Genomic DNA, 22538 nt, shown 5'->3' on the forward strand with positions numbered 1-22538 from the left:
ATGAACTTTGTGTCCCCTTTTTCTACTGTAAGATACCCTAACACTCCAAAGCAGGACAATGCTCCTGATACACATGCCCTCTAAACCGAAGATAGTGTTTCAGAGATCACAATGATACCCATGGCATGTTGTCTAAAAGCAAATCTTAATCAACTTCTCAGACTGAAATTGAAAGGTTTTGCTTATTTAATGAAAATGGCTGTGATAATAACACATTTATAACTTTATATTTTAGGTGCTTTTACAGCAAAGGGAGAGAAATATACAGTGTGTAGGAACTGAATAGTATCTCAGGCAGCTCCTGCAGCCAATCTGGTTCCAAACATATTGGCATCTATCATGTCCTTTGGATTAAAGCAGCAAGGCTGGGCGGGAAGGGGGGGGGCACTGGTGTGTGGGCAGCTCAGTCCATTCTGTGCCCAGGATTTTGCAGCCTGGAGAAGTTACTCCAGCTTCACTTTAACTTTCAAACAAGGATTACAATGAGCATCTCACTGGGCATAATTTACTTGTCTCGCAAGACAGACACATGCCTGTTACTACCTTTAAAAAGTATTTGGCCCCTCCAGTGGCTCTCACTGTCTTGTTATGTTTCTAATTTCTGGTAGAGGAGCAATTTGTATCTACAGGTGGGACCTGCATTTAGTATTCACTGTTAAGTGAGCCCCACTGAGCCCAGGTGGCTCTTACTTGGTGTGAAAAAATACAACACAAACAACTGTGATATACCAGATTTCACAGCTGTAATTCACACTTGTCTAGATAGTGGGATCCATGAAAATACCATTTTGCCAGCTAAACAGTCTGGGCATTGTATGATGTGTGAGGGAAAGCCCCAGTAGATAATAACTGTGGAATTTTTTTCCTCTGTGCTACTTGTTCCTATTTCATTGAATCTCCTGATTTCTGAGAAGGAGACATGTAAGTTTCACTTTCAGTCACTCAAGCAAGGCACATCTGCCATATGTGACAGGGCTGTTTAGGGAGCAACACTGCCTTGGACTCCTGAAGAAGCAATTCATTGAGGGAGTTCAGGAAAGGAAACAGTCCCCCAAAACACCTCAAGGATGGGGAAGGGAGCAAAGAAAATGGGGCTCAGCCATGTCATCCCCAATCCTGAGGATGACATGACTAACCAATAACAACTGGGCCCCTCAAGTTCAAACCAACGCTGTAAAAGCACCTAAAATATAAAGTTACAAATGTGTTATTATCACAGACATTCTCATTAAATATGCAAAACCTTTCCATTTCAGTCTGAGAAGTTGATTAAGATTTGCTTTTAGACAACATGTCATGGGTATCATTTTGGTCTCTGAAACAGTATCTTCAGTTTAGAGGGCATGTGGATCAGAAGCATTGTCCTGCTTTGGGATGCTAGGGTATCTGAAAATACCCAGAGGACTAATGTTAAGTGCAGAAAGCTTTCTGGCTTGTTTCTGAGGAAGATGTCTAAGTGACATACAAAAGCCAGGGACATTTACACTGGCAGAAAAGAACTGAGATAACAGCTCCCTCATCTCTCTCTCTCTCTCATCCAACAATATTGATTTGGGGGGGCTTTTACTTCAGGAATTCCCCCTGTATTGTTTTTTTTCCTGCAAAAGAGCAAAAGCAGTTGGCTTCTTGCTCATACATGATATGTAAGATAAATACTTCCTAACACTCACTGAAAACGAAACCTGCTTCCTTCTGGGAAATCAGCATTTGCAGTGAAACAGGCAAAGACAGAACTTTGCTGCTGGGACTTCCCCTGCACAGGAAGCACAGCCTTGGATTGGCGTGTCTTAGCTGACACAGCAAGAATTCAGACCAATCGGCACCAAGGAGGGAAAAGGTTTTAGAGTATAAATATACACTGGGAAACACTTTCCCTAAGCCACTTCCCAGCTTCTCTCAGATATTCAAGAACAATACTGAGGAACCTTTGCTCTCATCGCCATGGACAGAACGGTTGCTGTTGTCCTCTGCTCCGTGCTGCTGCTTGTGGCTGAAATCCAAGGTAAGAGGGAGGGGTGCAGAATAGACTGTTTTTGCTTGAGTCACAAAACCGAAGGTGTGATAACCTGGGAATGCTTTGTAGACGATGCCTGCTTGGAATGCACCCAGAAGGGTCATGGCTGGAGAGGTTGGGTTGTGCTGCTGTTACTGCTCAGCACTTTGGTTTGTGCTGTGACATGCAGGTCTAAGCCCAGTATAATCCTGCCATCATAAATCCAGGATGGGCAGCTTAGTTGTGGCTGTCTCAAAGAGGAGCAGGTGTAGGCAGGTATGGATTTCTGCCCATGCCTGACCCTGTATTGTAGGGGTGTGGAAGCAGCTGCAGCCCATCACCTTCTGTGTCCTGTTTTAAGCTCTAGAGAAGCATAGTGAAGGCCTGTTCCACAGAACATGGAAGTCAAGGCTTTCAGAGGCTTGTTGAGATGCAATAATGGTTGCCCCAACTGTTTGCCCTGCTTGTTCACTCCCATCCATTTTACACGAGTGGGTATCCCTATCTTCAAGAGGAGACTGGATATGCACCTGGCTGGGGTCTTATGACCCCTGCCACCGCCAGTGCTCCTTCCTGCCCATGGCACGGGGGTTGGACTAGATGATCTGTCTAGGTCCCTTCCGACTCAGTGATTTTATGATTCCAGACCTTAACTTTGGGGTGACTCCCCAAAGACTCCCAAACAGAATCAGGCCCGCTGACTTGCAGACAAGGCTGGCAACACAAGTCCATGATCTCTCAAAGGAAGTGGCTCAGAAGGGTTTTGCGCAAACCAACTAACAGGAATAAGGTAGCACTGTCATTATCATGACAGTGTGGTAACCTAAGTGGTCCCAAGCTAGCAACACAGGACACATTACGTGTCAGCCCTGAAGTGAAGCAGAGAGTTTTCAATCATTCAGGACATTTAGACATGTGCTCCAGGAGTAGGGACAGAAGTGGGGAGGAATGTCACATGTATCAGTGTCCCTATGCTGAAAAATGGTGTGTGGGGGGGACACTTTAACTAAAGCTCTTAAAATGAGCTTTAGTTAAAACACCCCACCACTGTTTTTCAGCATGGGGACACTGATACATGTGACCCTGGAGTATGCTAGGGCACAATAATTACTACAATCCAGCAGACTCAATTAATTAGGTCAGCGAAGCCTCGCTGCACATGTATAGGTCCCTTCTCATTCCATCATAAATACATTTTAGATCTTTCATCTCTGGGTCTGACCTTGTACTGATCTCTCTGTCTTATTTCCACTAGGAGCTCCAAACGCTGGAAGAGGACGATGCCTGTGCACAGCGAAAGGTTCTGACTTTCTTCCAGCAAAATCCTTGGCAAAGCTAGAAGTGTTTCCAAAGAGCTCTTCCTGTGAGCGCCTTGAGATCATGTGAGTAACACTTCTATTGCTCAGCTAGCACTTTCCCCACCAGAGAGGTTGCTTCTGACAGTGGCAGAAAATGCAAAATCTGGTAAAACACTGGCACACAGCTGTGCTCAGTGCTCTATAAACATGCCAGGTAGTCAGAGCTTCCCTGGGTGACCTGTGCTTATCTTTTTCCCCCTTTATGATAACTGTCAAATTACAGTCACCGTAGTCTCAGACTTCTGATGATCAAAATCTGATGAGAGATACAAGGATGATGGCACTTTTTCCCTGAAATATTAATTCTCCTTCCTTCGTTCCTTTCAGTGCCACACTTAAGGACTCTAAACAGCAAAGGTGCCTGAACCCGGATTCCAAATGGGTGCAGAAAACCGTGAAAAACCTCATCAAGAACAAGTAGGTTTGAGCTCAGTCTGCAAGGAAATACCCTGAGAGCTTGGGGATTGCCTCATTCTTACACATCAACAAGTCCCTCTCCAGACACAATAGAGTCTCTTGGTCATTGAAGTGGCACAGCCCACAGCTAAATCACTGTCCACAGTAGCCACAGAAACCTCCTCATAACTCCTCAGTGTGCTCCCTTGCCAAGAACAACCTGGCATGTACCTGGAAAACACACTGAATACCCCATGCCATCTCTGCATGGTATGCCTCCTAGGGGAGCAGGTCAAATGCCAGAGTTTGAGTCAGCCCTGTAGGGAAGACCAGAATCTGTATCTCAGAACAAAACACAGGGTCTAATGGATTGTGGGGGCAGGGGGCATTTTCACCTCATTCTGCATCCCTCGTCTAGACCTTGGTACATTCTCAGGAGTAGCCATTATGAGATATACAAGGGTTAAGGGCCAAGTTGTGCTACACCCACAGTCTCATGGTGATATTGAGAGTATTTGGAGTAAGGAGCTGAAAAGTATGTTAATAGCAGAACCTTGTCCTCTGCATTTAACTCTCTGCTCTGCTCTGCTCTGCTCTGCTCTGCCCAGAGTGGCAAGGCCACATGTGATGAGCTGGGTTCTGATGTCTCTTTCAGCAGCATCAGGAAGGGGGAAGAAAAGCAGTCCTCTGATGGATGTAATCTTAAAAGAAGCAAACCCTGCTCCAATGATAACATTCAATTGTGTTTATTCTGACAGGTCTAAACGTGGCAGCGCCCTGTAAGATAGATGATGCACCAGCAAGAGATATCTCAATGAACTAGAAATGTCACAGAGATTCAGGGTGTTTTCTGCAAGCATCTTCTATCCAACTGTACAGAACACTTTGATGCTGCAGCTGAGACTTTAACTGTGATCTTCAACACTAACTCATGCCTCAGCTAATGTAACCTGTGAGTGATGACAGTGCTGAAACACCAAGCATACCTCAGTCAAATATAGTGATGCACTTAATCCTCGGTAACAAAGAGAGCAGCTTGTACTGACTTTGGTCAAGGGGCTCAGCTCATGGTTAAAAGTGTAAATACTCAGATGGTTTCTGCTTCCTTGATCAGCAAATACTTCCTGGACTAGCAGAAGTTGGATTTTCCAGTTATCATTATAATTCCTAATGCTGTTCCTACTGAACTTATGCTGAGTGGTCCTTATGGACACAAGGCTCCAAAAGTAGTTGTTATGTTAAGAGAAATTGACTTAATTCTTTGATGTATATATTGTTTCATGCTATAGTAATGTACATAAAGTAGAAATGGTTGTATGTGTGGTCTGTTAATAAAATAAAAGATGTCTTTTATAATAAATAAATATTAAATAAAAAATGATGAGGCTATTTATTTAACCAATGTATAAATATTTCCTGTGGGCCATAAATGGGTATGAGCATTTGCCAAATGTAAGCTAATGAACTTGCAGAACTGAAGTGACTTAACTTGGGTTCATCTACATGAGAAGCTTTACTGCACAGCAGATTAGTCTACTGCACAGTAAAGCATCACCATCTACACATGCACAACATTTAAATTAGTTTACTGCACAGTTAGCTAGTACCTGTAAAAGCATGTATTAAACTAATTATGCAGTAAGTACTGAGCCATGAGGCTGGCAGTTTCTCTTGCTGCCTCCTGTTGCCTGTCCCAGCCTGGCCTTTAGACCCCTAGCCTGGCCCCTGGGTTTGTGCCAGCTACTGCCAGCCCCTGGGCATTGGGTCTTAGGGGTGTGCTGGCCACAGAAGGCCCACCAACCCCTGGCTCTGGCCCCCAAGGCCTGCCCCACCACCTGGCTGCCTCCCAGGCACCTCTGCTATAGACACATGCCAAACCCCAGTGGTACCTGGAGTCTCTTGCTGAGCCCCCGAAGTCTTTCAAAGCACCCATGATGGTGGCCTCACCAATGCCACACACAGTGTCCAAGGGCCCTAACTGGTCAGAGGGAGAGACTGCCAACCTTATTGCACTGTGGGATGACACCAAGATGCAGATCCAGTTTGCCCGTCTGCTCAAACACCCAGATATATGACACCATGGCAGCCCAGTCTGTGCGGCAGTGCCGCATAAAGATCCAGGCCCTGTGGACCCAATGGGTCCATGTCACAGACCATAACCACCAGTCTGGCGCTGCCTGTGGGATCATTCCCTTTATGCAGCAGCTGTTCCACATCCTGGTCCTTAGGGACCCTGGACGCAGCCATGTGGTGCACAGCAGCACAGGCAGCATGTCAGAGCCTCCACCAGAGCCCAGGAGTGTCAAGCAGTTCTGCAGACAAGGGCCCCACCAGGTGCAGGTCTCAGTGCACTCCCCACCCTCAGTGCCCTGCTGACTCCGGGCGCACAGCCTCAGTGAGGAGGACAGGCCAGGGATGTCACTAGCCATGAACAGCTCCAGCTCCTCCCCAGAGGGAGCCACTGCCTAGGAAGCCAATCGCCATGCCTTTGTGCTCCAGGACACCACCTTCAGCTGCATATTGCCACCTTCAGGGACAGACTTGGGCTGCTGGAACAGCCTGCCATGCCCATCCAATAAGCCCCACACAGGGACAAGGGCTGGGGGAAAGGGGGCACGTGCACCAGCTCTCCCACCTGCCCTGGGCTGCACACCTGGAGGCAGGGGCCCCATTCAGAAGGTGCCCCCCTACCCTTCCTGCCTCTGGCCCCCTCCCCACCCTGCTTGGCCAACTTCACCCCTGCCCCTAGTGTTCCCTCCCACACACAGGGAGGTGGGAAAAAGTCCAGAACTTTACTGAGTAGCCAGTGTCCTCTGAACTAGGCAGGCAGTGGCCTGTCACATGCAGAGAAACTCATTAATGGCACCAGTGATCTCCTCCTTGGCTGCAGGGATCAGGCACTCATAGCACAGACAGATACCCCTCCAGATGGTGGCATACTTTGTGGGGAAGCGTGGGCTTGTCTGGGTTGCTGTCAAAGCTCAGGGTCCCATGCTAGGTTCTCAGTTGCAACTGGGGCACCATGGTGATCAGCAGCAGTGGGGCATAGTGGGTCGGGCTTCCCTTCCTGTGCTCAAACAGCCTGGCACACTTGGGGTGCAGATAGGGGCACTCTCAGCAGGGGCACACTTGGGGTGCAGACCACATGCAGTGTGGACCCTGGTCCACACTGCCTCTCTGGAAAGGCCCACCAGGGGAGGGCATCACCAGCAATGTGTCCCAGCCAGGTGGGAGACCTTCACATCCTAACCTTGGGCCTGGCACCATGGAAGCAAACTGCCTGGCCTGCAGGAGGAGAAGGGGGGGAGTTGGTTTGGAGTAGTGGCAGCTGCTGCCAGGAGCCAGCCTGGCCTGGCCTTCCCTGCAGGGAGATTGGTAAGGCAGGCTGCCGGTGATAAGCACCAAACAGGCTGTCTGCCCCGTCGGAGGGAGCAGGGATGGAAGGCTTAGCCGGTGGCCACCTGTGGCAGAGGCCACCTAGATAACTTAGCATGGTCCCTGGGCACCTGTGCACATCCAACCTGATCTGAGGCCAGGGGCCTGTGAAGAGGGAGTTAGAAGTTGATTCCCCCATCTGGCTCTGCAGAGCTGTTCAATGCAAATATAGCAGGTGAGTCTTTAAGTGTCATTTCCAACAGTGTAACAAACCCCTGCAATGTCAGGCATGATCACTACAACCAACAAGGGGTCTTCTCACTTTTATATAGAAAGTGCTAGGGATTAGGGTCACAGACCAACAAGCCAAAGAGGAAGGACAAATACAGGTAAATAGGCATTCGCAGTATAACAACATTCGGTTAAAGGTCAAGTAAACAGGTCCAAGTCATTACCACTGGAATGCATATATTCAGCACATAAAGCTCCTTCCCCCACCTCTGGAGGTTTTCCTAAGAACCCTCCTTTAGTCCAGAGTCACTCTGTATAGGTCTCTAGGTCAGGAGCCACATGCAATCAATCTATGGTTCATCTGTGTGGTGCAGGGGCTTGCCTCTCGCTCCATTCATTCTCAGTTCTCCTCTCTCCATCCAACCTGGGCTCCCTAGCATGTAGTCAGCCTGGACTGTGTGTTCGCTTCCTTTTCCTGCTTCCCCAAGTTCTCCAGGATTTGTAGTCCAGCATCACAGCAACAGAACTCTGCATGATTGCTCATCACTTCCTCTTCCTGCTTCCCAGTGCCTCTGAGATTTGTAGTCCAGGGTCACAGCCAACAGGACTCCTCAGGGCTGCTTCCTTCTGTTACACATTCATCTCACATTTCCAGTGCATACAATGCATTACGTTACACATCACATAGGTTACAACTGGTTGGTGCCTCTGCTACTGTAATCTCTGGGTGATGATAAAGTGCTGAAGCACCAAACATATCTCAGACTGACATTTGGAAGTGATACACCTATTCAGTAGACTACTTCCCAGAATGAAGCCTGAGCTGCATCTAATACTTCTGGACTACCAGAAGTTGGATTTTCCATTGTTATTTTTATGCTAAAAGAAATTAACACTTAGATGTACATCTTGAAATCCAATTTTCTGTTTCAAAGAGGCTAGAAGTTACTTCAAACTTGGCATTGGTCGTTGGCATTTATTGTTAACTTACATCATTTATTGTAATACCCTCTTCCCCATGGCTCTGTGGGAGTCTCACACTGACAGGTGGATCCAGCAGAGGAGAGGAGAGAACCTAAGCAAACACAAATGCTGTCTTGGTGAACAAAGAAGTCCTGAGAGCTTACTAGTAAGATGGGACAGCTCTTGGGTTTTAAACATGAAGACAAAGACTAAATATGCTGTCATATGCAATTTATACATAAAATTTTGATCCATGTTTCTGAGCAAAATTCCTGGGAGACACATAGGAAGCAGGGAACCTTGAGTATGCACATTTGAGAGAACACACCTCCACTTCCTACCTCCTTCCCTCACAACTATAGTTATATACTTTGACTTCCAGAATTCCCCGTTTAAGTTTCTTCTGTGAAGTCCCCAAAGCAGAGCAGCTCCTTATATGTATTAGTGCTGGCTACTTGCTTCTTTCAGTGCACTGAAAGTAAAACATAGCCTTATGAGAAAAGAGCCATTTCAATGAAAAGGGAACAATCAAAACATACAAAAGAATTCCTCAGGTCTGGTGATGATCAGGACTTTCCCAGAAACTGGATAGTCCCAGATAATTTTAGCTGTCAAGGCAATAACTCAGACCAATCAGCACTAAGGAGGGAAAAGGTTTTAGAGTATAAATATACACTGGGAAAGATTTTCCTATAGCCACTTTCCAGCTTCACTCACATGTTCAAGAACAATACTGAGGAACCTTTGTTCTCATTGCCATGGACAAAACCTTTGCTGTTGTCCTCTGCTCTGTGCTGCTGCTCGCTGGTGAAATCCAAGGTAAGAGGGAGAGGTACAGAATAGACTCTGTTTGAGTCATAAAACTCAATGTGATAACTTGGCAAAGCTCTGTAGAAGATGTGTGCTTGGAATGCACAAGTGGCAAAAAGCCAAGGAGTGGTTGTGTTGTGCTGCTGCTCACCGCTTTGGTTCACATTGCTTGTACTGTGACTTTCAAGATGGGCAGCTTGAATGCAAGGTGCAGGCAGGTATGGATTTCTGCCCAGGCCTGGCCCTGTATTGAAGGGGCATGGAAGCAGCTGCAGACCATCACCTTTGTGTCCATCCCGTTTTAAGTCCTGGGTTCCACAGCACACTGAAGTCAGCAGGGTGTCTCCCAGGCTTTCAGTGGCTTCTTGGGAAGCAATAACAGTTACCCTACCTGCTGCTTTTCTCATTCACTCCCGTCCCTACACCAGTGGGACTTTCAGACCAGCCTGACAACACAGGGGTGGCCATCATCTCCCGAAAAAAGTGGTCTAGAAGGGCTTAGTGCAAACCAACAACAGGAACAAGGCAGAAGACAGCTGTTTTTAATGTGGCACTGTGCTAAGGTGTAAGGGAACAATGCTAAATACATTTTATGTTGGCTCAGAGTGAGGCAGAGCTTTTTCATCTCTTTTCTTACACCCTAAATATATTTTGTGCTCTAACCTCAGTGGGATGATATGCTTCTGATCTCTCTATCTTGGGCCTGTTTCTTTTAGGACGATGCCTGTGCACAACTAAAGGTTCTGACTTTGTTCACCTCAAATTTTTACAAAAACTAGATATGTACCCTAAGAGTCCATCCTGTGAAAACATCGAGATCATGTGAGTAAGGATGCTATGGCTCCCTCCACAGTCTACTTGTTGTAATGGCAGAAAATGTGGGGTTTGGGAAAATACTGGCATTCTGCTGTGCAAGGTATACACTATAGATACATAGGGTAGATAGAGTTTATCACAGTTTGTCTATTTATGTTCCTTGCTAATGCACTCTGGTAATCCACTGAACACTCAAGTCACCACAGGATCAGACTCTGCTGATCAAAAGCTAAGCATAGATACAAAGATGATGGTGACCTTCTCTTTGAATGAGTAGGGAGAATTAAGTCTATTTTTTTTTCTTTCAGTGCTACACTGAAGGGCTCTGGACTGCAAAAATGTCTGAACCCTGATTCCAAGTTGGTGAAGAAGATTGTGCAGAACCTCATCAAGAAAAGGTAGGACTGACTTAAGCGAAAAAGGAAATATTCTGCTTCTGTGTATCAATAAGGTATAAATAAGATCCCTTTCCAGGCTCAATAGATTTTTTTTTTTTTGCCAAAGATCATTGTTCTTGGCTAGTTTATGGCTAAACCACTGCTCACAGAATCTGCAGAACCTGTTTTTTACCCCATAGGATGCATCTACACATGCACTTTACTGAGGATTAGACTAATTAGATCCGCAATAAAGCATCACCATCTACACGTGTGCTGGTATTGGGGCACAGTAAATTAATTAACTCCACCATAAATTAGTACTGTCCCTGACAATACTATATTATGGCAGAGTAACTAACTGTGGTGAAACGCACACGTTGCTGGTGACTGCAGGCATAAATTGTGCCCAGTCAGCCCAGCCAGCTGGAGGCCAGTCTCCTGCCTGCTAACTAGCCATACAGCTTTGCAGGTTCTGCACTCTTGTGCCCCAGGCAGCCCCTCCACTGCCCACCGGCACTACCCAGAGCCCAGGGCTGACTCCCTATACTCCTTACACTGCCCTTGCTCAAATTGCTGCTGTCCTGGGAGCACATATAGATGCTGCATCTGGGAGCAGTTTATTCTGGCTTCAGCTGCTTCAGAGTTTATTGCTTCGCATTAATTGTTCATTGTAATTGATCCACTGTATCATAGTGCCTGGAGCCCAGTCATAGGGATCTGGAGAACACGGAATACCTCATTTCATATCTGCACGGTGCTTCTCACAGGAAAGTGGGTCAAATGTCTGGCTTTGTTTCAGAGCTGCAAGGAAAACCAAATTAGCTCAAATAGTGTGTTGATGATCTCAGTCTCAGCACTGAACTTTGTTTTACTGAACTAAGGAATATTTGTTTTACCCTGTATTGCCCATTTGGTTTTCAGCAATTCATTGAGGATGACCAGATGTGTCACAGGTTATACAGGAATGCTGTTAATAAGCACCACACTTGCATCTTTGGAGTAACACTTTTGACTAGTCACAGAATAAATTACTAATCTGGGTCACAGGGACAGAATCTGGTTATTAGCATATTTACTACTTCTCTGCAAAACAAGAAATTATTGCATTGGCCCTGGTTTTGATTTTACTAGAATAAATCTGGAGAGAATGCGGTGGAGTGAAACTGTGTAGAGCTGGTTACAGGAAAGGGAAAAGTATAGAAGAAACCATGGAAGAAATAGATGGTACTCCAACAATAAGTTTCCTGCTGTGTTTATTTTGACAGGTTCCTAGAAAAACTTCCCAATAAGTGGGCAATTCTTCAGTGAGAGACATGCCGATGGACTAGCACTGTTAGAAGGTTTCAGTTAATTTGACACATACTTCCCAAAGCAATCTTTATTTTAAAATTAGTTGCCTTAATTATTAAATACACATCTTGATTCATTTTAATCTATATAATGTTACATGCAATTGTAATTAAGAGGTAAGTGAAAAACTTGTCCATAGGCTTTCTTAATAACATTATACACATCTTATCATATCAAAGCAACAATGCTCTGTGTTTAACCTACATGCAAACTTTATTTTTAATGTACATGACTGTCTATTAAAAAGCAGTATAAAACACTGGTGGAATTGAATTGCCTTCACTAATACTCTGTGCTACTTCATTCTCCTTGTAAATCCAGATCAGTAAAAGTGAATTAAAAGCACTGAAAACTATGACAGATGCTTGCATTGTTTTTCCTCTGTACTGTGTTGGCCAAAATTTCATTCCTTTTTCTAGTACAGTATGTTATTAGTAACTGGATTTGAGAATTCATATGAATAATCTTTCAATCCATTTCTAATGATAGAAATACAACCCTTAAAACCCCAACCACAGGCAGATTCTAATTACCTAGAACAGTTTGGACCAATTTCCAATCCATTGAATCTCAAAGATGGCTTTCAAGATGCAGGAGGTATCTGGCACCTCCCACACACATCTATTCTCTCTTTCCTCTCTCCCCAGTGACATATCTGCAGGAGGAAATAGGTATCATAGCTTAATCAAAGGTGAATTAGTCTGGGTCTGGTGAAGCAGGGAAGGAAAGTGATTTTGCAAAAATCTTGTTGGTCTAATAAAATTTATCATCTCTACTACAAGTCCTGATTGCCTTTTCCTCTAGACAGATACAGCTACAACCTGGATACCTGACACATGGAAGATACTGAATTTTAGCCAATTTTTTTTTAAAAATGGGATCTTCATGTTCCCAGGCAGGAAGCAACTATGACCACCTGAGATCCTGCTCCTGCCTTTCATAGTTTCATAGTTTCTAGGGTCAGAAGGGACCTGAGCAGATCATCTAGTCCGACCCCCTGCCATGGCAGGAAAGAGTACTGGGGTCAAATGACCCCAGCAAGATGTTCATCTAACCTGCTCTTAAACACCCCCAGGGTAGGAGCCAGCACCACTTCTCTTGGAAGCTGGTTCCAGATCCTAGCTGCCCTGACCGTGAAGTAGCGCCTCCTGATATCTAACCTAAACCGACCCTCTGCCAGCTTGTGACCATTATTCCTGGTCACTCCTGGCGGTGCTCGGGGAAACAGTGACTCCCCCAATTCCTGCTGATCCCCTCTGACTAGTTTATAACAGGCCACTAGATCGCCCCTCAGCCTTCTCTTTTGGAGGCTGAACAGGTTCTGGTCCCATAGCCTCTCCTCATAGGTTCTGGTCCCATAGCCTCTCCTCATAGGGCCTGCCCTGCTGTCCCCTGATCATGCGAGTGGCCCTCCTCTGGACCCTCTCCATGCTGTCCACATCCCTCTTGAAGTGTGGCGCCCAGAACTGGACGCAGTACTCCAGCTGCGGCCTGACCAGTGCCGCATAGAGGGGGAGGATCACCTCTTTGGACCTGCTCGAGATGCATCTGTGGATGCATGCCAAGGTGCGGTTGGCCTTCCTAACTGCCTCTCCACACTGCCGGCCCATGTTCATCTTGGAGTCAGTGACGACCCCCAGATCCTTTTCCGCCTCCGTGCTTTGTTTCAAGGTAATTTGCATCATCACAGATCCTCACAGGAGGTGAGAGGCTTCATACCAGCTATGAACTGATTGCTCAAAGGAGTTTTCCATCTAGTGACTCCTCTGTGAAATCCTATGAAATATGAACTTTCATTTCTACCCAGGAGAAGTTCTACACTCCTTTCTCCAATGCCTGATAAAGGGTGTTTGTGCCTGAAAGACATTTTCTTGTAAAAATCTTGTTGGTTTAATCAAACATATCATCTTTATTATAAGTCCTGATTGCCTTTTCTCATGGTTGACTGGTGCCTCCTTAGTCGGTGGGGCATGTGGCCCCCTGCGACCAGTCTGGCTACCGGGGGGCGGGGGGGAAGGGGTGTCCCCAGCAGCAGATCTCACTGCCCAGTTGATTGTGGTGGCTGATCACTGCAGCTGCTCCAGGAGTGGCTGTGGCCACTTCTGGGAATGGCTGCAGTGATCTGCTGGCACTTGCAGGGGAGGCACTGGCACTCCCACCTGCCCATTGCTTAAAAGGCTAGCATGCCTGATCAGGGGTGCATGCGCACCTCCATGCACCTCCTATGCGTCACCACTGCCTTTTCCTCTAGACCAAGGGCAGGCAATTATTTCAGGCACAGGGCCGCTTATTGAGTTTTGGCAAGCCATCAAGGGCCACATGACAGGCAGCCCAGGGCAGATTAATATTAATTTTCTAAAAATTTTAGGGGCCCCACAGGCTGGACAGAATGGCCTGGCTGGCTGCATCTGGACCCCGAGCCGCATTTTGTCCACCCTTGCTCTACGCCAATACCGCTACAACCTGGATGCCTGGCACAACTGAGGCACCTCAAGGACGATACCCCAGGCCTGACTCCTGCAGACCCTCAGGTTGAGCTGCACTGATCTGACAGCACAGGGGAGGCCTTGTAGACCCTGCTGCATCCCAGCTTTGTGACCCAAGCACATCCACCCAGAAAACTTAACCAGCGTAGAGCAAAGCCCGTCTTCTTGGCCTTGAATTCCTATTTATAGATTGGAGTCTGCACACAGCTAAGTGCTAAGCTATGTTATGCACGTCCCACTAAACACAGTCGCTGGTGCTAACGCACCTGCCCAGCCCTCTGCCTGACTGAGCGCTCCACTCCGCATTCATAACCCAGATACCAAGCCTACGCCCAGGGGTTGCTTCTGGAGCAAGCTTGTCCCAGCGCAGCTCCCGTACTTGTCAAGCCAAGATGGCGGCGCCCGGGGGAGGCCCACGTGGTTGCGCTGGGCGGGGCTCTGACTCGTGGAACCGGCGGGCAGCAGCGTGCCTTGTCCTGCTACCATGTCTGGCCGCCACGGCAACAAACTTCCCAGTAATTTGCCACAGCTGCAGAACCTGATCAAGCGGGACCCGACTGCCTATACTGAGGAGGTGAGAGAGCGGGTGCTCGGCGCCGCACCGCGGGCTCGTATCACCCCCTCCCTGGCTGCCCTGGCGGATAAGGGAGACGCAACGGGCATTTGTTGTGGTCTTTGTGTTTTAAACGCAAGCAATATAACGTATATCTTGTCCCGTCTCCTGCTTCCCCAAGGCTGGGGATGACTTGAGAGCCCGAGCCCCCCCCCCCCCCCCCCCCCCCCCCCCCGGTTGGGTCTTTACAGTAGAACAGTTATTCTTTTGCAGAAAAGTTATTTAGTGAATAAACAGGAAGGATTTTATGGTGGAGTGCCTCACTGAAAACAAGTCGCTTCTCTCCACCTCGACTAGTTCACATCCAAGCTGAAACATGCGGTACTTTTTTTCCGTGGTCCTCAATGACGTGTTAGAGTAAAAATAAGGGATTTTTGGTGAAGACCTACTGCCATTGTAGTGGAGATAACTGTATCCAGATGGCATCCGTCTTTTTTCATTTTTCACTTTGAGATAGTTTCCCTGAGCTTTAACAGCTACTACATTCCTTCAGTCATTTAATACTTTTGGTGTCAAAGAGGGTTGCTCTGCTGGCCTACATACTGCAGTGTGCTTACTGGACAGCATGACTGAATGTAAGGACTGCTTTAATGCAATAGTTGTGTTTAACACCAAAATTTGGGTGAGGCAGCTGTATTTGATCTCTGGCATTAAGCCAGAGAGAGCCTCTGAATGGGTGATGCAAAGTGCTATGCAATGTTAGCACTGCTAGGGGTCCAAACACGACTTGCAGCATAAAACCAGAGGTTTCAAATAGGAATACATTATTTTTAACATTCTTTGACCTTTTGTGGGTTTTCTGAATTTTTTGCAACAGAATTGTGCTTGCTCGCTCTCACTTTCGCTCTTTTTTTTTTTTTTATTAGCCAAAAATTAATTAAAACAAATTGCTGGTATTTTCTCAGCGATGCCTTGAAGCTAAAAAGGTTAAGAACCACTGCAGAGTAAATGTGGCAAGTAGGTCTAAAAGTGTTTCCTTGATTTCCTATCTCCTCTATGGCTAGCTGTTGAGCTGCAGAGCTGTCTTGATTGTCTAAAGAACATTTTCAAGAAGCAGTATCCAAAATAATAATATTGCTGTAAGGGAGTCCTGCCATGTCATGTAGATCAGATCTTAAGCTGGCATTGGGTAGTTATCAAAAGATGCCTATTTTCACAGGAGGGAAGTCATTCACTATAAATGTTTACTGTAGCCATTTCCTTTTTTGCCTGTAATAGTGCCCTAAGCGTAGGATCCTATACCACTGAAACCTGGGGAGTTTTGCTCTGTTTTCAGACGGTGAGATATGGGGGCCTCAAATCTGTTTTGCTATTTGAGAATCTGTCTTTTGGAGTAATGGCAGCTAACAGTGAAATGCTGTCATTTTTAGTTTCTTCAGCAGTATCATCACTACCAGTCCAATGTGGAGATTTTCAAACTTCAACCCAATAAGCCCAATAAGGAGCTGGCTGAATTGGTGATGTTTTTGGCACAGGTAAGATGCAGTAATCCTGGAAAAAACGTATTAGATTATTAAAAGAGACCTCCAGAACCTTTACCCTGGATAAGATAAATAAATAAAGAAAATAACGATGCTGCCCTTCCCAACAAAAGCTCTGGGTGGCTCACAATAAGAGGGCAGAATAACTTACAAAACAAGAGTGTGATGAGAACAAAACAACTTAAAAGGGAACTAGAATATCCATGTAAAATCAAGTCCTCCTAAACAATACCTCAGTCTAGCTTTGTTTGCCAAGTGCTTGCCCAAACAGGAAGGTACTGTGGTGCTTCTAAAAGATGTCCAGGCTCAGGATCTGGCAGGCCTCTAGGGAGAGAGTTCCAGAGCTGAGGAGTAACTGGTGAGAATGGCCTCCCATGCATTTCCTCAGAGTGGACTTGGGGTACTGATGGTACTTGCAAGAGGTTGCTCCCGGCTCATGTGAGGCATTGCAACGAGGTATAAGGAAGATGGTCTTTTAGGTAAGTCGGGCTGAGGCTGTTTAGGGCCTTATTTGAAAAACATGGACCGTTTAGCTTTACTATTTCCCAAAATGTCCCATTTGAAAAACAACACATCTGTGAGAAATGCGGTAGGAACATTGTAGTCTGTTAACTGGAATGTAAGTAAGTCTGTCTGTCAAATATGTGGTGCAATTTTTAAATAGCATATTTACCCCTTTTAAAATTTCAGCATTTTAATTAGTACCCCAAAGAAACAACATTAAGGAGCTGAAATGAAAATAAAACAAAATTAGTTGCCCTCTATTTCTTGTTGTTTGAGCTATTTGTATTCAGTTGATAATGATCTTATTTAGGGTAAAGGTTTTACCAGATGACTTCGAATAGTTTGAACTTTTATATCATCATTATATAGCTACTGTTTATGATAGAGACTTCAGTAAAGTCTTTTTTTAAAAACAGGTAGGCCACTGCTACCCAGAGTATCTTACGGACTTTCCACAGCAACTGAAAGAGCTGCTTTCCTACCACCACACAATCTTGGATGCAGATCTTCGAATGGTAAGTCTGATATTTATAGAACTGATAGGGTCCTTGAAGACATTCTATCAAGGCTTTTTTATTTTAAGTGTAATCCAAAATATTTTGCAAAAGTACTATTAATTTTGGGTGTATCCATCTTCTAGTGTCCAGCTCTCTGAAAATCGGGTCCCTTTAAGATGTCTCAGACTGAGCAGCCAGAAATCAAGGCAGATATGTTCTAGTTGATAGAGAAGTGGTACTCTGGATTTTAGTGCTGCTATACAGATGGTAACTGTCAGCTTCAGTAGTCCATCGTGGGGTTCCCTCCTCCCTCCATAGTGAGAAGATTTATATACACACTTCCATGGAACTACTTATTTTGAAAGTGTAAAGTTAAGTGTGCACACGTGTCTCAGCAAGACTAGTGATTTGCTTTTAGAGATGCATAAGAAATTATTATGTTTACATTTTGGAGATTATTGGAATTGTATTTCTTATTGTTGCCTCTGTCTTGCAGACATTTTGCAAAGCTTTGATTTTATTACGAAACAAGAATCTAATAAACCCTACAAGTCTTCTGGAACTCTTCTTTGAACTACTGCGCTGCCATGATAAACTTCTGCGGAAAGTGAGACGTAAAATAAGAAATGTTTTCCTGTTCTTGTGCCCTTAGTGTTTTTCCTGCTTCATAAGAAAAAAGGGCAAGTAATGAACCAGTATGAGAGACCTGTTTTTATTTTCCTGTTAGCTAAATATGTACATTTACTTTCATTCTGCTTGCTTAGGCACTGAAGATGACACACTTTGATCCTTACATACTGCACTTCATTAGAAAACATAAACATGGAACTGTTTGTTTAAGCATCTAATTTAATGTGGGAGATTTATAGTACTGTTCTTCCTTTTGAGCTTTGGCAGCCTGATGTGCTTCTGGCCGGTATTGTGAAGATGGACACTTTAGTTAAAATAATAGGTTTGGCAGAGACTTGAAAGCCACCTAGTCAAACCTCCTGTATAGATGAGGGACCTACTTTTTTTAAACATTGGGCCCATGGGCCCAATCTGGCCTGCAGAACCTCGCTATCTGCAGACTCCTTCTCCTCCCCCAGCATACCTGATCTGGCAGTTGCTTCAGCTGGACTGGGACCCATGCTACATGCAGTGCCGATTCTCAAGTTGATGGGCAGGCATCACAGTCTGGCTGGGTAGCAACATCTGTTTTGTATGCAGCAGCCATCCTGGCCAGACTGCACCACCTGTAGCACCTGCCCTGAGAAGCATCCCGCATACGGTGCCCGCTCCATCCAGTGTAGCACCTGAGCTACACACAGCACACAACCCAGATCAGCTGGATCACTTGCCAGATCAGGTATGCTGGGGGAGTAGAACCATGAATTTGGCCGGATGATTTTGACACCCCTGTCCTAAACCATCCCAGTCAGATACCTGATCAGCCTCTTCTTGAGAACTTCCAGTGAGGGAAATTTTACATAATACAAGAGGGTCAGTTTTCAAGATGTGAAATGTGAGAGAGAGTAGCATGAGACAGTGTTTGCATAGAATACTTGGTTTTGTTTTTTTTTATTGAGGGTAATGTATTGGTCCCTGGAAGTAGTTGTGCAAGTCTCATTGACTTCATTGTGCCCAAATGATTATAACTCTGCTTGGGCTTGAATGAGGTTGATTTAATGGAAATGTGCTATGCTCTTAGCTAAGCAACAAATAAATGTATTCACGTTCATTTAAGAAAAAAATTGCATCTGATTACGGGGGTGGGGGGACAGTGGCATATGGAAACGCCTTGAGTATAAGTTAAAAAGTTCTTAATAACTTATGAAAAAAGTTCTGGAATTGATAAGACAGGCAGTCTTATCTTATGATGCCTTTTCTGTTCAGGTGTGGTAGATAAACTTGAAGTTTTGAGTTATGAATGAAAAAGGGCTACTAACTATTAAACATGTTAAATGCCTGTTTTTTGGAGAAAAAGCAGATCAACTGAAACCAAACTTACTACAACAGATCATCAAAATTTATCTTAATTTGCAGAAGAGGTATCAATTTTAAGAAGAACTTTTTATTGCAACTTCATTTTATATTTTTCAGTTCCACGTAGCCTCCATTCTCTTAAGACTTGAATACTTAAATGCTTAAATATCCCCCTTGAAGTCAGTGGGCATCATGCCATGTATAAAATTAAGTACATCCCTCCCCCTACCCCCACCACTGGTTTTTAATAGAGCTTCCTTTTGCAAAAATTATTAGGTCTCTTGTCTTGTAGTACTTACCAGGCTATAGAGAATTAACACTGTGGTCTCCCAGATGCAGATATTTCATATTCACATACTACTTTATGGTTATTCCCTTTTTGCTTACAGACTCTGTATACTCACATTGTAACGGACATCAAGAATATAAACGCTAAACACAAAAACAATAAAGTGAATACAGTAAGTATACTGGCTTTCATGCTCATTTCAGATGAACCCTTTTATATACTGTGAAAAAATTAACTTAAAAAGATGTTTCCCCAATTTGTTCTTAAGGTGCTGCAGAACTTCATGTACACTATGCTGAGAGACAGCAATCCCACAGCAGCCAAGATATCTCTGGATGTGATGACTGAACTGTACAAAAGGAATATTTGGTGAGTTTAAACCCAAACAGATTCCTGGTTACACTGGAATAGCCCATGTCGAACATAGCAATTTCAGTTGTATAGGACGGTACAATGGGGAGCATAATATTGAGCATATTTATCTTAGTGGGCTGCTGTTTCCCAAAAAAATCTAGAAGGACAGAAAGAGGACATGTAAGAGATGCTGCTCAAGAAGGATCATAGACACTTTACTTCAAACAATGTATAAGTACATTCCTTGTATTCATGCTTTTTTGAGAATATCATTAATAAATCATGAATATAGCTCTGCTGTGGTGAGTGATAAAAATCTAAATATGGCTGGCTTCCAAGTGGTGAAATAAGCTTTGCATGGGTATGATGAGATGAGGAGTCTTACCTGTTCGTTCTAGGTCACTGATTCTCAGCCAAGGGTTTGTGAGATCCTTTTAAGGGTGCTGTTCAAGTGTGTGTGTGTGTGTGTGTGTAAAAACTCCCCAAATCAAACTTGGTCTGACAAACTGTTCTATGCTCCAGCTATTGATACCGGCAGAAACGGGTATAAATGTGAATTCTACACAAGTAGAGCGGCATTGGCAAAGTCCTGTCAGGATCTTCTGAAAATTGTAGATTAGCAGCAAATACACTATACTTTGCAGTATCTGTTGTACAGGCAGATAAATCCTATATAGTTACACTTGAGTTGGTAGCACTAGAACAGCAGCATAATAAAGCTCTTAGTAAAATCCTGAGGAAAGAAATATTACAACAGAGTAAAATCAGGGGAAACCTAAAATATAATTGACAAACTCACTCCGAGGAGCATATTTGAAGCAGACTGAAGTTCACTCCAGGGACCACTATTTATATAAGCTTTACAGATTTAGAGCCAGAACATATTCCACCTACTAGGCACCTGTCCTATTTTGCCCTGCTCTAATCCATGGAAAAAACTTAGTTTAAAAAGGTTGCAAATCCTTCTCATGCCCACATCACATAAAGCAGGAGGAAGGCTAAGATAATGGAGTGGCACATAAGTGTTTCGCCTGTGGACATTAATGGACTTTTAGGGCACTGGAGCAGAGTGGAAGAGGATTCTGTTAGATACCTAAGTTCACTTAGGCTCCTAGTGCATGGAGTAGAATCTGGCCCTTAGTTTCTATCAACCACTTTCATTGAGAATTTTTTAAATTCTCAATGTTTCAGTATAACAGGCAGTTTTTTAATAGTTGTAATGTTTGTGCCTTCTATCGTTTGACAACTTCACTGGTTTCAGAAGCCAAAAAGTGGTGCTTTTCAGTGCTATTTAACCCATAGTACTTGGTTAATCATATCTCAAATGTAGCCCATACTATTCAGTTTAATTCCAGTAAATTGACTTTTCATGTAGTTTAAGCATGTCTCATGTTTAAATCATGTTCTTAAGAATATTTGAAAAATGGCCACATTTTATTCCCATAAATCATGAAGATGTTCATGGTTTGTTCTAGGAATGATGCCAAAACTGTAAACGTCATCACAACTGCCTGCTTCTCCAAAGTCACAAAGGTGAGAGAGAAACTGATCTGAAATCACGGTATATTTTGCTCAAACTGTCTCCCTGATATGGATGTAAGTTCCTTTTCTGAGTGCTCTTTGCTCACAAGTTTCACTTATTTAGGTGTCCAAATAGCACTATCACAGCACAGCTTTATCACAGAGGTGGAGAAATAGGATGTGATTCTTGGTTGTGAAGCAAGCCCCTGAATGGTGAAAATAGTATTCTGTCTATGATTTGGGTGTATCTGAGGCCTTCTGCATATACACTCCCCAAAACAGCGCTGTACCTAGGTACTGCAGTGATGGCCATTCTAAGATGCTCATAGTTGACTGAGATTGACCCATTCCATGATGAAGGTTCATTGACTGTTCCATAAAACAACGTGTATAGACAGATGAAACTCTAGTTTTGAGCCTAGGAGCTTGACTGCCCAAGCTATTATGGAATCCCTAATGGTCCAGAGCAGTAAAACTAAAACTGCACCAATGGTGCCACAAATTAGGCTTTGCATCTTCATTGAGTCAGTGTTACAGGCCTGCTAGAGAGTTGTAAAAATCCAGCTGTACTTGGACCATAGGTATGCCGCTGTTTCATAAGCAACTAGTGTTTCTCAGTGTGACCTAGCATAGGATATTTGCCTCCCTCTAAACTTGCCCTGTTTTTCAGATATTAGTTGCTGGTTTGAAATTCTTTCTCGGGAAGGATGAAGATGAGAAACAAGATAGTGACTCAGAGTCTGAGGTGAGTCCACAGGGAGGTAACTCTGCTGTTGCTTTCTCATTCTGCTCCTATATTTTACTGCATTGCTTTCTCTCTTCCATTCATGAGTCACTCCCCTCCTCACCTCCACCCTGGTCTATTTGTCTGTTTTGTTTGTGGGCTTTCTTACCCACCAAGCATTATTGCTAGATTCACTTCCCAGCGAAAAAGGTAAAGATAGTGTCATGCCTCGAGAACACTGTCCTCTGATCACAGCGAGATCGGTGGCCAAAAGATCATATTGTGGCTCATAACATATTAAAATGTTTTCCTCTTTAAAAATAAGTTGGAAAATCTTTAGCACATGCATGCATTCAGCCTATTTAAGCATATGTTCTTAGGGCTTCCCTTGTCCTCTCTTCCCCCGTTTTTCTCAGTTTCCCACTTGCTGGG

At 44.5% G+C, this 22538-nt stretch overlaps 3 protein-coding genes across 3 annotated transcripts in view; all 3 read left to right on the plus strand.

Moving 5' to 3' along the window:
- Window positions 1-1879: 1879 nt before the first annotated feature.
- On the plus strand, window positions 1880-5084 carry LOC149871036 (C-X-C motif chemokine 10-like). The gene is made up of 4 exons (XM_090034807.1): window positions 1880-2002; window positions 3249-3375; window positions 3679-3768; window positions 4506-5084. Exons 1-4 carry the CDS (start codon window positions 1942-1944, stop codon window positions 4528-4530), a joined length of 303 nt encoding a protein of 100 aa, XP_089890933.1. The 5' UTR covers window positions 1880-1941; the 3' UTR covers window positions 4531-5084.
- A 3937-nt stretch (window positions 5085-9021) lies between these two features.
- Window positions 9022-11830, plus strand: LOC149871037 (C-X-C motif chemokine 11-6-like). The gene is made up of 4 exons (XM_090034808.1): window positions 9022-9135; window positions 9843-9948; window positions 10251-10340; window positions 11588-11830. Exons 1-4 carry the CDS (start codon window positions 9075-9077, stop codon window positions 11628-11630), a joined length of 300 nt encoding a protein of 99 aa, XP_089890934.1. The 5' UTR covers window positions 9022-9074; the 3' UTR covers window positions 11631-11830.
- Window positions 11831-14565: 2735 nt separating this feature from the next.
- SDAD1 (SDA1 domain containing 1) overlaps window positions 14566-22538 on the plus strand; it is a 34335-nt gene continuing 26362 nt past the window's right edge. Inside the window, exons 1-8 of the mRNA XM_090032033.1 lie at window positions 14566-14732; window positions 16142-16246; window positions 17173-17271; window positions 17750-17860; window positions 19608-19679; window positions 19776-19876; window positions 21337-21394; window positions 22053-22127. Of these exons, the coding sequence (XP_089888159.1) occupies window positions 14643-14732; window positions 16142-16246; window positions 17173-17271; window positions 17750-17860; window positions 19608-19679; window positions 19776-19876; window positions 21337-21394; window positions 22053-22127 (711 nt within the window). The 5' untranslated portion in view covers window positions 14566-14642. The remainder of the gene's footprint in view (window positions 14733-16141; window positions 16247-17172; window positions 17272-17749; window positions 17861-19607; window positions 19680-19775; window positions 19877-21336; window positions 21395-22052; window positions 22128-22538) is intronic.

This window comes from Crocodylus siamensis, chromosome 2 (genome assembly GCF_052110815.1).
Source record: "Crocodylus siamensis isolate JL-2025a chromosome 2, ASM5211081v1, whole genome shotgun sequence".
NCBI classification, from domain to species: domain Eukaryota; kingdom Metazoa; phylum Chordata; order Crocodylia; family Crocodylidae; genus Crocodylus; species Crocodylus siamensis.